The sequence below is a fragment of the Chlorella variabilis genome (assembly GCF_000147415.1).
Source record: "Chlorella variabilis unplaced genomic scaffold CHLNCscaffold_6, whole genome shotgun sequence".
Classification (NCBI taxonomy): domain Eukaryota; kingdom Viridiplantae; phylum Chlorophyta; class Trebouxiophyceae; order Chlorellales; family Chlorellaceae; genus Chlorella; species Chlorella variabilis.
In genome coordinates this window covers 1275760-1288299 of record NW_005435082.1, presented here as the reverse complement: position 1 = coordinate 1288299, position 12540 = coordinate 1275760, and the positions used below count along the sequence as shown (strand labels likewise).

At 67.3% G+C, this 12540-nt stretch overlaps 3 protein-coding genes across 3 annotated transcripts in view; 1 reads left to right on the top strand and 2 right to left on the bottom strand.

Moving 5' to 3' along the window:
* The window catches only part of CHLNCDRAFT_143796 (hypothetical protein), a gene marked incomplete at both ends in the record, with an annotated part of 2560 nt that extends 784 nt beyond the window's left edge, over window positions 1–1776 (bottom strand). Inside the window, 6 exons of the mRNA XM_005849096.1 lie at window positions 29–134; window positions 404–471; window positions 513–556; window positions 755–866; window positions 1187–1432; window positions 1636–1776. Of these exons, the coding sequence (XP_005849158.1) occupies window positions 29–134; window positions 404–471; window positions 513–556; window positions 755–866; window positions 1187–1432; window positions 1636–1776 (717 nt within the window). The remainder of the gene's footprint in view (window positions 1–28; window positions 135–403; window positions 472–512; window positions 557–754; window positions 867–1186; window positions 1433–1635) is intronic.
* Window positions 1777–2082: 306 nt separating this feature from the next.
* On the bottom strand, window positions 2083–3388 carry CHLNCDRAFT_143795 (expressed protein; the record flags this gene model as incomplete). Its single annotated transcript, XM_005849095.1, has 5 exons — window positions 2083–2174; window positions 2316–2596; window positions 2698–2740; window positions 2923–3033; window positions 3259–3388. 5 exons carry the CDS (start codon window positions 3386–3388, stop codon window positions 2083–2085), a joined length of 657 nt encoding a protein of 218 aa, XP_005849157.1.
* A 382-nt stretch (window positions 3389–3770) lies between these two features.
* CHLNCDRAFT_57416 (expressed protein) lies at window positions 3771–10692 on the top strand (the record flags this gene model as incomplete). The annotated part of the gene is made up of 22 exons (XM_005849297.1): window positions 3771–3939; window positions 4038–4157; window positions 4293–4324; window positions 4456–4618; window positions 4852–4906; window positions 5077–5202; window positions 5363–5440; window positions 5611–5740; window positions 5925–6015; window positions 6187–6311; window positions 6479–6587; window positions 6736–6855; window positions 7155–7225; window positions 7376–7438; window positions 7609–7703; window positions 7919–8024; window positions 8171–8328; window positions 8519–8687; window positions 8852–8937; window positions 9091–9184; window positions 9330–9462; window positions 9622–10692. 22 exons carry the CDS (start codon window positions 3771–3773, stop codon window positions 9726–9728), a joined length of 2400 nt encoding a protein of 799 aa, XP_005849359.1. The 3' UTR covers window positions 9729–10692.
* Between the last annotated feature and the right edge of the window lie 1848 nt (window positions 10693–12540).

Genomic DNA, 12540 nt, shown 5'->3' with positions numbered 1-12540 from the left:
CCCCCCCCCCCCCCCCCCGGCCACAAACCCGCTGGCTGAACTGCGGGCCGTACTCCTCCTCCGAGAAGGAGTCGTAGTGCGAGTCGTAGTGCTGGGAGGGCTCGTACCGCAGCACGTTGAAGGGCTCGCCGTGCCTGCACCGCACACACACGAGGGGCAGCACGCTCGCCGGGGGCCAGGGGTGGAGCAAGAGGCAGCAGCGCTGGCTGGCCCCCACCCTGCCGTCGCCAGCCGCCCCGGCCAGGGGGCAGCGCGCTTCTTCGAGGGAGCAACCGACCGGCGGCAGCAGCCCACAGCAGCCGTGGCCCACGCAGCCCCAAGCCGCCCACACACGCGCCAGCTCACTCAGCGGCCTGCTTCGGCACGCTCGGCAGCCCGCCCCGGCTGGCAAGCAGGCGCTCACCCTGCCGGGATCATGGTGACGGCGGCCAGCTTGTCCTCGATCCATGCCAGCACCCCGTCTGGGTCCTCCTGGCGGGCAATAAAGGTCCCCCGCCGCTGGAGGTGCGCACGTCGCGCGTGTTCTCCGCCGTGTCGCCCGCCTTGAAGGCCAGGCCTGCGCGGGAGGAGAGGAGGCCGGGGGGGCACGGGGCGGGGTGGGGGTGTAGAATCGTCGCAGGAGGGTGACCGGGAGCATGGATGGCACCAGAGGGTGCAGACGAACACACAGAGAGGCGAGAACAGCCCTGCAGCCCAGGGGCACACAGCCCTGCAGGCCAGGGCCACACGGCAGCCCCGCAGCGCGGCGGCGCACCTGAGGGCGCCAGCCGCCGCTCCGCCATGGCGATGACGTGGTCGCACTGCTTCTGGGACAGGAAGCGGGGCATGAGGTAGGCGCGCGGGTACAGCGACAGCAGCTGCATGGGCTGCAGGCCGCAGCGGAGGCACAGGGGGCCAGGGCAGGCAGGACGCAGCGCCCATGTGAGCGGGGGGAGTGGAGCACCCCTGCGTGGCGACGGGCGCATGCCAGACCCTGGCGAGAGAGCAGCCGCGGCGCTGCTGTGTGGCAACACACAGCCCCCAGGCATTGTAGCAACGAGGCAGACGACCCTCGAAAGGACGGACAATGCCGCATGCGCTGCATGCGCGGCATGGTGCCACCGGCGTGCCATGAAAAACCTCTGCCGTACCGCCCTGCCCTGCTCCCCCGCCCCCCATCATCCGCCTGCCCGCCCGCGCGCCCCACCTGCACTGTGTAGAAGGAGTGCCCCGACTCGCCGTGCTCCAGGGGAGGGCGGTCGGCCAGGAAGCCCACGGCCTCCAGCGCCTCCTCCGCAGTCTCGTACTTGACGTCAGCCAGGCTGCGGGCCGCCGCCGCCAGCACCTCTGGCGACGGCACGTCCAGGGCAGCCTGCGCGTCGGCCTCGGCAGCCGCATCCTCCAGCACCGACCGCCGCTCCACGGCCTCCTGCTCCTCGCCCACGATGGTGGGCTGCACGCGGACAGGGGGGGCAGGCACACGGGGCATGGGACTGCCGCCGGCAGCGGCGCAAGGCAATGAGGGCGGGGCGGTGGCCTCGCCGCCGTGAACCCGCCGTCCCAGCATCATATCCGCCGCCATCGCGGTCCACTTGCACCAGCCCGGCAGCCCTGTGCAGTCCCAAAAAGCGCGACAGGGAATTCAGCAGGACGTACCCCGATGCCCGCCTCCGGCAGGGCGGTGGGAAGGGAGATGAACCTGCCCGCGAAGAAGCATTTTATGCAGAGCAGCGTCACGGCAGGCGTGCCCCACCCCCCGCCACCGCTGCTCCGCGGCGCCTTCTTGGGGCTCGTCATGAGGTTTCAGCTGCAGGGATTCGATCGGCAGCGTCAATGGCGCCGCTGGTGCACGGTTGGCGGCCAAATCCGCCGCCGCCGCCGCCACCCTGGCGCCAGCGGGCCGTGCGCGCCTGAAAGATGCAGCCATTCATGGCTTGTACATGTAAGCACTGCTGGTACAAAACTCAAGCAACATGTGCATATGGGTTGTAGATTTACAGCCCCCCACGATGCTGCAACTGGACATCGCACGCGCCGCTGCCGCCATCGCCGCCGCTGTCGCTTGCCCTCCCTCCCCTGGGCTGACCTGCGCACGCCCTGGCATCAGCCAGCTGCCCGCCGGCTGCCACAGCAGCGACGGAAGTCCACGAAGGCGTCAAACAGGAACGTCCAGGCCATTGCGCTGCTCCCAAGCACTGCAGGTGGGGGAGAGCGCAGCGCGCGGCAGCGTGAGGCAATAGGCAGGGGTGGGTGCCGCAGCTGGCCCTGCTGAAGCCGCAGCGGGCAGAGCGCGACAGAGAGCGGTGCCAGAAGGGCGGCCTGGGATGCCACCACACCTGCCACCCATGCCATGACAAAGGAAGCCATGCCCCAGCCGTCTGAGTCGAGGTCGGAGGCCCAGGCATTGAAGGGGCGCATGGGCATGGGCAGGAGTGGGTCCTCCAGGGACTCAGACACCACCTCCTCCACAGCGGCCCCCAGCTCCGCAGCAGGCGAGGGGGCCTCAGCCAGGGCGGCCACAGGGGCGGGCGCCGGCGCCAGCAGGTCGTCGGAGGCGGGTGGCGGCACACAGGGGCCCTCGCCGTAATGCCAGTAGTGGATGGTGTAGCCCATCTCCCTGCACCGCTAGGTGGCAGGCAGGCAGCACAGTCAGCAAGCAGGCAGTGGCTTGTGCGTGTGCCACACGCAGCTGGCAGGTGCATGCCAGCGGTTCCTCACGTGCACGTGTCAAAGTATGACGTCCAGCCGATGTAGCTTTTATCTACAGAGCAGCAGGCATGAATGGGCAGGCTCACTGAGTGGTGAGGCAGAATGCAAAGCCTGGCAGCCCTGGTGCAGCTCTGCCTGCTTGGCTGTTGCCATCTGCTCAGGCAGGCGGACGGCGGCACTCGGGCGGGGCAAGGCCGGTTCCATTCGCATGTTGATCGCACGCTCGCGGCCCACCTGCCAGCGCAATGAAGGGAGTCCAGTAGCTCTCGACGCAGAAGCAGTTGCGGGAGGGCAGGGTGGAGTTAGGGCCGTAGTACTCTGCCAGTACCTGGCAGCAGGACTCGACTGCAGCCGCGGGCGGTGCAGGTTGGGCAGGAGCAGGCGCAGGCGGTCAGGAACTGAGGCAGCAGCAGTAGCGGTAGCGGAGCCGCTAGGTGGGGCTAGTGCTGGGTGCATGCTGCGTGCAGGCCAAACCTGAGGCCTTTGCCGCCGCTGCGGCAGCAGCCCTGCAGGGGCAGCAAGCAGCCTGCCACAGCCAGCATATGCATGCGCTCGGGGGTGGGCCAGCACCTGCCTCCTCCCTGTGGTACAGGGTTTTCGAGCACTCATGCTCCTTGCTTGTGGCCTCAAACATCGTGGCGGCGGTGCAGGCAGCCTCTGGGTCGTCGGGAAGCAGCAGCTCCTGGCCATTGGCGGCCATCGAGGCCAGCGCCACGCAGAGAAGCAGGGCGAGTCGGCGGAGGGAGGCCATGCTTGTCGTATTATGCCCGTTAACAGACAATTCGGCACCCGTGGGAGATCAGGCGGTGTGCAGAGGACCGTTGGCTTGAGACCCCCCTTTCCGCGCAAGGTTGGGAGGCAGCGTGCGGCAGGAGTGCGATGGGCGCGAATTCAGCTTGCAGGACCCAGCACCAGCAGGGCACGCGCCTTGCCTTGCGGCTGCGAGTGATTTTCTGCACGTGCAGGCGCGTGCCTTGCTGGCGCACCTTCTGCGCGCGTCAGGTGCACGGGCCATCTCTCGATCTCCTCTCGTGCACAGTTGATGTTTAGACGCATTTGTGCATTTTGATTATTTCACGGCCATGGGGCTGCCGAGCTGGGCTCCAACGGCTGCCCGGGGCGGGCTGAAGCTGGTTATTGCCGGCTGCCTCGCCCTGTTCAACTATGTTTTCTGGTATTGGGTGACAGATGCGTATTACGTCCAGATGGCGGCCATCTTTAACAACTGGGGACTCAAATACCCTCGCTCGGGTACGCCCCGATGCCTACGCAATGCATGCGTCACGGAGCTGCCTGTGTCATGGAGCTGCCTGAAAACAAGCCTGCATGAGGTATGGAATCCGCTGCAGGGAGCCTGGGAGTCAAGTCTCTGGACGCCTATGACACCGGCATGGTGGCGCTCATGTGGCTGCCCCTCCTCGCGGCAGCCTACGCCACGCTGGTGCTGCAGGCAATCCCTAAGGGCGCAGGTGTGCTGGCCGTTGCGCATGATTTGGGCTGGTAGAAGAGTCCATGAAGGCGGTGTGGTTTCCAGCACAGCCGCTGCCTGCCCGGCGCGGCGTCCACTTGACATCGGTGCCTGCTGCTGCTGCCGCGCCCTGCAGTGCCCCGTGCCTACACTCGGCTGAGGCGGCAGGTATGCCGCTCCGCCGCCCTAAAACAACTTGAGCCTCCTTACCTCCTCTTGTGCTGACGACTCGGGCAGCTCTCTGGCCCCGAACCTGAGCATTCTCTGCCCCGCCCACTCTTCCTGCCCCTCACATGCAGATCCGCATCGTGCTGGCGTGGGAGGCGCCGCCCCGCCGCTTCTTCACATGGTGGTGCGGCGGCATGAGCGTGCGCGACTTGATTGTGGTGATCTTCATGGTAGCTGCCAACCTCTGGTACTTCATCTGGTACTACCGCTCCTACGATCGCCAGCTGGACGCAGGTGGGCTGGGGAGCGGGGAGCGGGGGGATGTGCCGCATTGCGGCGTGCTGCTGTTAGCTGTGCAGCCGGCGCGCCTGTGACTGCGTTTCTCTACTGGCGGACATTGCCCCAGCACATTGAGGATGCCTTGCGGGCTGAGTGGGCAGGCCCCTGCCCGCTTCGACCGCGCCGCGCGTGAACGCACGCCTGCCATGCTTACCACGCAGCCCTTCCCTTGTCTTGGGTGTGTGCAGTCGCAGCAGCGGGGGTGGCCTTCCCCGAGCCGCGCTGGCGGCTGATGCTGGAGAGGTGGGGCTCCTCCCTGCTCAGGGCCCCTGTGCCTCTACATGCACAGCAGGGGCCCATGCACTGCCACAGTGCACATGCGCTGCTGCTGCCGCTCGGCCCCCGCCGCCCCCCCCGCCCCTCCCACGGCTGGCTGACCACCCGTGTGGCGCCTGCCCTCGCTCTGCCTGCAGGGTGGCCATCATTTTCGGCATTATGATGTGGCCCAACATCTGGATGCTCTTCTTCCCCATCCCTCAGTCCTCGTTCCTTCAGACGCTGACGGGCCTGCAGTACACCGAAATGATACGGTACCACAGGTGCCAGGTTCCTCCCCGCTGGAGTTGGCCGCGAGCTTGCTCTGCCAGCCGCCCCACCCTTGCGGGCAAGGCACCCTGACTGTGCATCACCTGGCGTGCATGCATGCACATCTGATGAGCATTGGGCTTGTCGGCTGCTGCCCCTGCTGCGCTGCTGCAGGTGGGTTGGCCAGATCACACTTGTGGTATTGTCGCTCCACGGCTGGCTGTACTACCTGTACTGGGCGCTGAAGCAGGAGTGAGTGCAGCCTGCCACGTGGCCCACGTGCAGCGGCGGCAGCAGGGCAGGCCTGAGCTGCGCGTAGCCCTGCCCTTGCCGGCGACGCGGTGTTCGGCGGCGCGCCTCCCGCCGTTCATTACGCATGCCGTGCTGAGCGTCTGTCTTCCCTTGCCCCTTGGTACCGCCAGGTTCTGGTACAACTTCTCCAACTGGGGCACCCTCAGCTCCATCAACTACCTGGCCGGCACCATCTCCTACCTCTTTGCCCTCGTCCTCTGGTCCTCCTCCCTCAGCTGGGTGCGCAGGCGCTTCTTCGAGGTGAGCGGCCGGGCAGTGGCAGTCCTGGCTGCAGCGCGCTGCAGCATCCTGCCGCCGCTGGCAGCAGGGAGGGCTGCCGCCAGCAAAAGCTGGGCGCAGCTGCAGCAGGCCAATGCTCGCAGGTGCTGCCCAGCCTGGTGAACGCTGCCGCCCTGCCGCGCGCGCACCTCTCCTGCCCCCGCAGGTCTTCTACCGCTGCCACATCGTGTGCTTCCTGGGCTTCACCTTGTTTGCATACATGCACTATTTCTGGTCCTGGAGCTACTTCCTGCCAGGTCGGCCGCTACTCCCTGCCGCCGCAGCTGCGACGTGTGTAGCAGGAGCCAGCCACCACAGGCTGTCAATGGCCCCGGCAGTGCTGTGCAGACCAGGCCGGCTTGCATGCCTGCTGAGCACAGCGCCGCCGCCTGGGGAGGCACAACCAAGCCCTCCTTCCCCACCTGCAGGCATCATGCTGTACGGCGTCGACCTCGTCCTGCGGGCGGGCCAGCTGTCCCAGACCACCCTCGTCACGGCCGCCTCTGTGGACAATGAGGCGGGGGTGGCCACCATTCAGCTGAAGACCTCCAAGGTGCCTGGGCAGCTGGCTCTAACAAAGCGCATGCACTAGCAGCTGCCCTGCTTTGCTGGGAGAGTTGGAGTGGGTGCATTCAGGGGCCCTCCTATCATGGCAGGTAGACAGCCAGGGAGGAACTGGCTGACCTCTCCGGCTGCCGCTGCCGCTCGCCGCGAGTGCAGGACATCACTAGCGCCTGCCCCGTGCACGAGCTCTTCCTCATGGTGCCATCCATCTCACGCTGGCAGTGGCACCCCATCACCGTGGCCGGCACAGAGCCAGACGCCAGCGGTGAGAGGATGTGCACGTGGCGGGCAGCCCGCAGGCACATGCACCCTAAACCTGCTTTTTTCCTGTGCATGGACTGTGCCGGAGGAGGGAGGGCCAGCACCGGATGCCGCAGTGTGCCATTCATTCTCACCTGCATGCTGCTGTGCAGGCAGCGGGTCCATCATCACCCTGAGCATCAAGCGCTACGGCAAGTGGACCAAGGTGGGGCCTGGCGAAGGGACTGCAGGGTCAGGCTCCAGCGGTGTGGAGGGCCAGACGTTATCTTCATGTGGGCAGCCCCAGTCTGTCTTGAGCGCATGGCGGCATCTATCGACCGCCTCGTTTTCATGGCATCGCCTCTGCAGGAGCTTCTGGAGCGCCTGCAGCGCCGCCAGCCACTGGCCCTGCGCGTCTCAGGCAAGCAGGCGCTGCAGATGCTGCCGCGGCTTGCGCTGCCCTGCCGCCGATCCTCCTGCCCCTGCTTGCTTCTCCAGCACATGGTGGGCTGCTCTAATCACTGCTGGCTGCCAAACAGCACTCACCCCAAGCTAAGCTGTTCTCACTGTGGCCTGGATCCCTGGCCTGCAGCTCCCCAGGTCCCCAAGCACTGCCTGTGGGAGGGCTGCACGACTCTGGTCCTCCTGGGCGGCGGTGTTGGGGTGAGCAGATGGCCTGCTGTGCTTGGGGTATCCCACGCTTGGGGTATCCCATGCTCCCTGCCACGCCGCTGGCCGCCCACCGGCTGGTGGGCTTGCCCAACCTTGTCGCCCCAAACGTCCACCTGCTGCTGCGCGTGTGCTGCACTGCAGGCCACCCCGCTGCTGGCCCTGCTGCGAGAGATGATTGCCGAGCGCAGGGCCGATCCCAAGGCGGTGAGTCGCTGCATTATGTGGAAGACGGCAGCTCGATGGCTGCGCACTTGGGAGGGAACGCGCGAGCCTTGCAATTGCCTCAACAGGCTGGGACTGCCGGGCTGGCGGTGCCCCATCCCCCTGGCTGGAGGTGCTTCAAGCACCGCCGCTGTGTTGCCGCTGCGCTGCAGGCCAGCAGCCAGCCTGGGCGCGTGCACTTCCTGTGGGCCAGCCGCCAGCCCCGCGAAATCTGCATGCTGGACGGAGCGGTGCTGGAGGCTGCGCGGTAGGCCTGCCCTTCAGAGAGGGCCTCTCTGCCTGTGTCGTGCGGGGCACTACCGGGGCAGTACTGCTGGCAGCGTCGCCGGGAAGGCCAGCGGGCACTGGCATCCAGCCCCACCCTGCTGGCCTCAGTGCAACTGCATAGCCCTGCCAGCCCCTGCGCTGCCGCCAGATGCAGGCTGCGGCTGACCCGCTGCTCCGCGTGCCTATGCCGCACAGGTCCAGCGACGGCTGGCTGACTCTGGAGCTGTTCAGCACCCGGCCGATGCCGGCGGCAGCTGACGCGGCGGAGGAAGGGGTGCACGGGGCCAAGGAGGGGGGCCTGGTGAGTCGGCGGCGGGCCGCGCCCGCTTGCTGCCCCCGCATGCTTCTCGAATAGAGATTCTTGGACGCACGAGTCTGGGTGGGGTGTCCGCTTTGCCGCCCCGCAGTGCCAGCTCACGCACCACCCCCGGCACTGGTGCGTTGCAGGGCAAGTCCGACTCCGGCAGGGCGTCGTCGGAGGGCAGCCAGGAGCTTAAGGCCGAGGACAGCTTCGGCAAGGATGCGTCCCAGCCCTCCATGGCTGTGTACCACGGGGTCGCCGACCCCGCCGTGCTTTCCTCCCCCTTCTTCCACAAGTTTGCCAGGTGGGCTGCGCTCTTTGCCAGCGGCTCTGCACTGCTGTGTGGCGCTGCTTGCGCCGCTTGCCCCTGGGTGCCCCTGGAGCCAGGCGCAAGCAGCAGCACACAGCGTGCATCTCTGGGGGCAGCGCTGACGCTTATACGGCCGGCTCACTGACCCGCATCGCGCCGCCGGCACCGGCGTCGCTGCCTGCAGGGTCATCCAGCCCCAGGCGGTTGGCTCTTGGCACCTGGCCCTGGTGTATGTGCTGGTGTGGGTGGGCACCTTCCTGGGGACAGTCCTGGGCGGCGCGTATGTGGGCGAGGCATACACCTACTTCGACACCAGTGGCATCTCCGTGTACCCCAACACCCTGTACTGGAAGGTGTGGGGCCGGGCTGGCCGGTAGCCGGTTGGCCTGCACCGTAGCACCGCCTGGCTGCCAGCAGACAGCGTCACGGGCCGTGGAACCCACGTTTGGGGATGGAGTGGGCCAGCCCATGCGCTGCTGCACAACCACCCAGCGTCTGCTCCGCTCCCCGGCTGCAGGTTGGCATGGTGTGGTTCTTCACACAAGCCATCATGATGATTGGTGTGCCATACATCCTGGCGGTGCTGCCCCTGCACGTGTGGAGGTGGGGCTGCCGCCACGGCCTGCCGTTGGCGGCTCAGCGATCCCCGCCTGCATCTGCAGGCCCCATGCCCAGCCCCCACAGTCTTGTCTTGTCAGCACTGCCGCCGCCTCCCTCTTCTGGTGCATGAACATCGAGGCTCTTTGCTGGCTGCAGGTACTGGCGCGCCACCCGCAACCCCGACTCTGCAGAGGTCCTGCCTCTGGCCCCACCTCACCACCCCACGGGGCACGGCAGCGGCTGCCAGCTGGTGAGCTCAACGCCGCCCGCCTGCCCATGCGTGCCGCTGCATCCGACGTCGACAACGCTGTTTCCGAGTTGGCCCCCGGCATGCCGTGCCACACGAGTGTTCGCGCCTGCACGTCTCCTCATGCCGGCCGCCGAGTTGTCTGCAGGTGGGAGGCATGCTGACGGCCGGCGGGGAGTCTGGCCTGGAGATCCTGAGTGGGCGGCCCGCGATGCGCGATGCCCTGCTGGCGGTGGGCAAAGACCTGACCCGCAGCGACACAGTGGGCGTGTTTGTGGGCGGTGAGTGGGGTGGCGCTGTGGCAGGCTTAAAGGGGCCCTGGCGATGCATGCCAGCCCACGGTGGCTATCATCGATGATGCATTTGCAGCCAGCACAGGCTGCGGAAGCGGCCCCAGGCTTCTAACCAATCCTGTCTCACCCTGGCTGCTTCTCGTGCAGGCCCCGAGCCGATGACGCGCCAGGTGCAGCTGGAGACGGCCTCGCTCAACGACTGGGGCCAGCCGGGCCCCCACTATGCCTTCCGTGCCATGGCGCACATGCTGTGACGTGCTGTGGTCGCCGCCCAGATGCTGCCACACGCCGCCGCACACAGCCACACGATTCAATAAATGTTTTTGCTACCCGGTGAAGGCCAACATTCAGCCCCCTTTCCACACTCGTCAACAAAATCGATGTTTTGTCCTGCCTGCGGATGCCGTCTTGCCACCCCTTCAAGCCTTTCTTCCTTCTGCCCCGCATAAAAGCCAAGGAACTGGTGTTGTCTGGTCCATTGCCCGCACCTCACACCACCGGCTCCCAACCCCTTCCCGATCAGACTCAGAGCAGCACATTACACTGCTGTGCAACATTCTGGTGCCCACTGTAAATAAATTGCGTGAGAATGAGCAGCAGGGAGGAGGCGGCACAAAGTAGGCACAACAGCTTCAGCTGGGACGCGGCAGCTGCCAGTTCAGCAGCTGCGTACCTCGCCCCGCCACCCCAACTAGGTATTTAACAGCGGTATCTGGAAGCAGCGCCGAGCCAGCCTGGTGGCCTGGAGAAGCGCCCGGCACCAGCAGCGGCGCCGGCAGCACGTCGAGCGCAGCGGGCTCCACCACCTGCGTGAAGCAGCACCCCGCCTCCTCCACCTCCAAGCTGGCCTCGCTCCCGCCATCGCCCCCTCGCCTGCCGCCGCCGCCGCCGCTGCTGCTGCGGGCGCGGTAGCGAGCCGTGTCCATCCAGGGCAGAACCAGCTCAGCTCCGTCTTCCAACCACAGCTCATCATCTGCGCCGCTCTCTCCATCTGCCAGCGCCAAGCCGTCCAGGCTCGGCAGCCCCGCTGTGCTAGGTGGCGCGGCCCACTGTGGCTGCTGGGGCCGCTGATCCTCCTCCAGCCGCACCCGCCAGCAGCGCACCTGCTGGTCGAGGCCAACCGAGAAGGCGACAGCAGTCACCGGAGCTACTGCTGGTGGCGGCGGTGATGGCTGAGCAGGCGGGCCGGGCTGCTGGCCCAGCCACACCGAACGCACCGCTGAGGAGTGGGCATTTGGGATGCTGAGGCGCAGCCTCACGGTGCAGGCGCAGCCGCTGCCGCTGCCGGGGCTGGCATGTGAGCCGGCGGGGCAGAGGCCGAGGTGCAGCAGCGTGAAGCACAGCGCCTGGTCGTCGCCACCGGTGAGCAGCAGCAGGCGGCCTGGGCCTGCGTGTGGAGCGAGCGCGGGGCACAGAGGGCAGGGGTGTGGGCACGGCTGCGCTGCGAGCGGCGGATCAAGCAGGGCAGTAGCATGTCGACTGAAAACCTGCTGCGCATGGCACTTACTGTGCTGTAGCGGCAAGCAGAGCAGAGCAGCCCACCTGCGGCGACAGCCGCCACGCTGTTCACTCCAGACTGGTGCACCCCTTCCAAGGCGAGCAGCGGATGCACCTCCTGCACCTCCACGGGCTCAGCGTGGCTGGCGCCTGCTGCTGCTCCGCCTGCCGCTGGTGCTGCGAGCGGTCCGCCTGCAGCCGTGACATCCCACACAGCCACGCAGCCATCCGTGTCTCCGCTGCAGATGATGTGTCGGTGCTGCCGCCTCGAGGCGGCGCTGCTGCTGCCGTTGCCGCCGCTCCCAACTAGGTCGGCGCTGGGCACCTCTAGGCAGCAGTGCACGGTGCAGAGCACAGGATACGCATGGTGCCGCAGCGCCGCCACCTCCTGCCACTGCTGCTGGCGCTGGCCGGTGCCCAGCTGGCGCCGGGGGCCCGCCAGGTCAGCGGTGAGCAGCGCCAAGCTGGCATCCGAGGCAGCCGCCACCACAAACACTTGCACCGGGTGCGCGGCGATGCCTGGTAGCACCTGCCTGGACGCTTCTGCTGGCGGCAGGCATGCCTCCTGGGTTGTGCCATCCTGTGTGGGGGCCTGCTGGCCTTCTGCTCCCACCTGGGGCTGGGGTTGGTGCCGGTCTGCCGGCTTCTGCCACAGAAACGCGCTGATCGAGAGGTAGCGCTGGTCGCTTCCCAGCTTCTGGCTCTGCAGCACGATGCAAACAGGTTTCACACTTTGACATGCGTCTTTGGCAAGCTCAGCAGAGAGCAGGGGCACTGTCGGGCTGAATGGTGGGGGACCAGCGCCGACGGACAACCAGAGGCAGAAGAGGGAAGGACTCTCAGGCAGCCGAACTCACCCCTGTAATCGGCTTGCGCCTCGGCCCCGCCGCCAGCTCCTTCACAGCCAGCTCCTCGCAGCCCAGAGGCAGCAGGAGGTGCCGCAACCGCCGCCGCCGCTGCTGCTGCTGCTGCTGCCCCTGGCCCTCCCGCCTCTCCAGGCTGCGCCTGGCCACCGGCCGGCGCAGGCGGCACGCCATGAGTGCTTGCTTTGCGCCGGCCGCCAGCAGCAGCCACTGTTCCGAGGCACGGCTCCCGCTGGCGCCGTCGCCGCTGCTGGAGGGGAGGGGCAGCAGGGCAAGCGACTTCACCGCAGTGCCCTGCACCGCCTCTGCAAGGTGAGCTGCCGTGTCAAACGCCCCGTCACCGCTCAGGCCGCCCTCAGCATCACCAGGCAGCGCCAGCAGCTGCTGCCGCAGCAAGCCGTCAGTGCCGCCTGTGAGGCAGCACACGGCTACAGCTGCCGGCCCGGCGACGTCGCCGCCTGCCTCCCCGCTGCCGCAGCCTGGCAGGTGCAGCAGCCTGATGCACTCCTGCTCCAAGCCGTGGTGCGGCGGGTGCAGGCAGCGTGGCGGCGGCGCAGCGCTGCCAGAGTCGCTGCCGGGACGCCGCCTGCGGAGGGAAACATCGCAGCAGCCTCAGCCCACATGAACAGCAGCAAGCAAAGCACCCCTGCCAGCCTTCTCATGTTCGCTCCTACTCATCTCCTCCTGCTCAGTCCGAGGCTTGCCT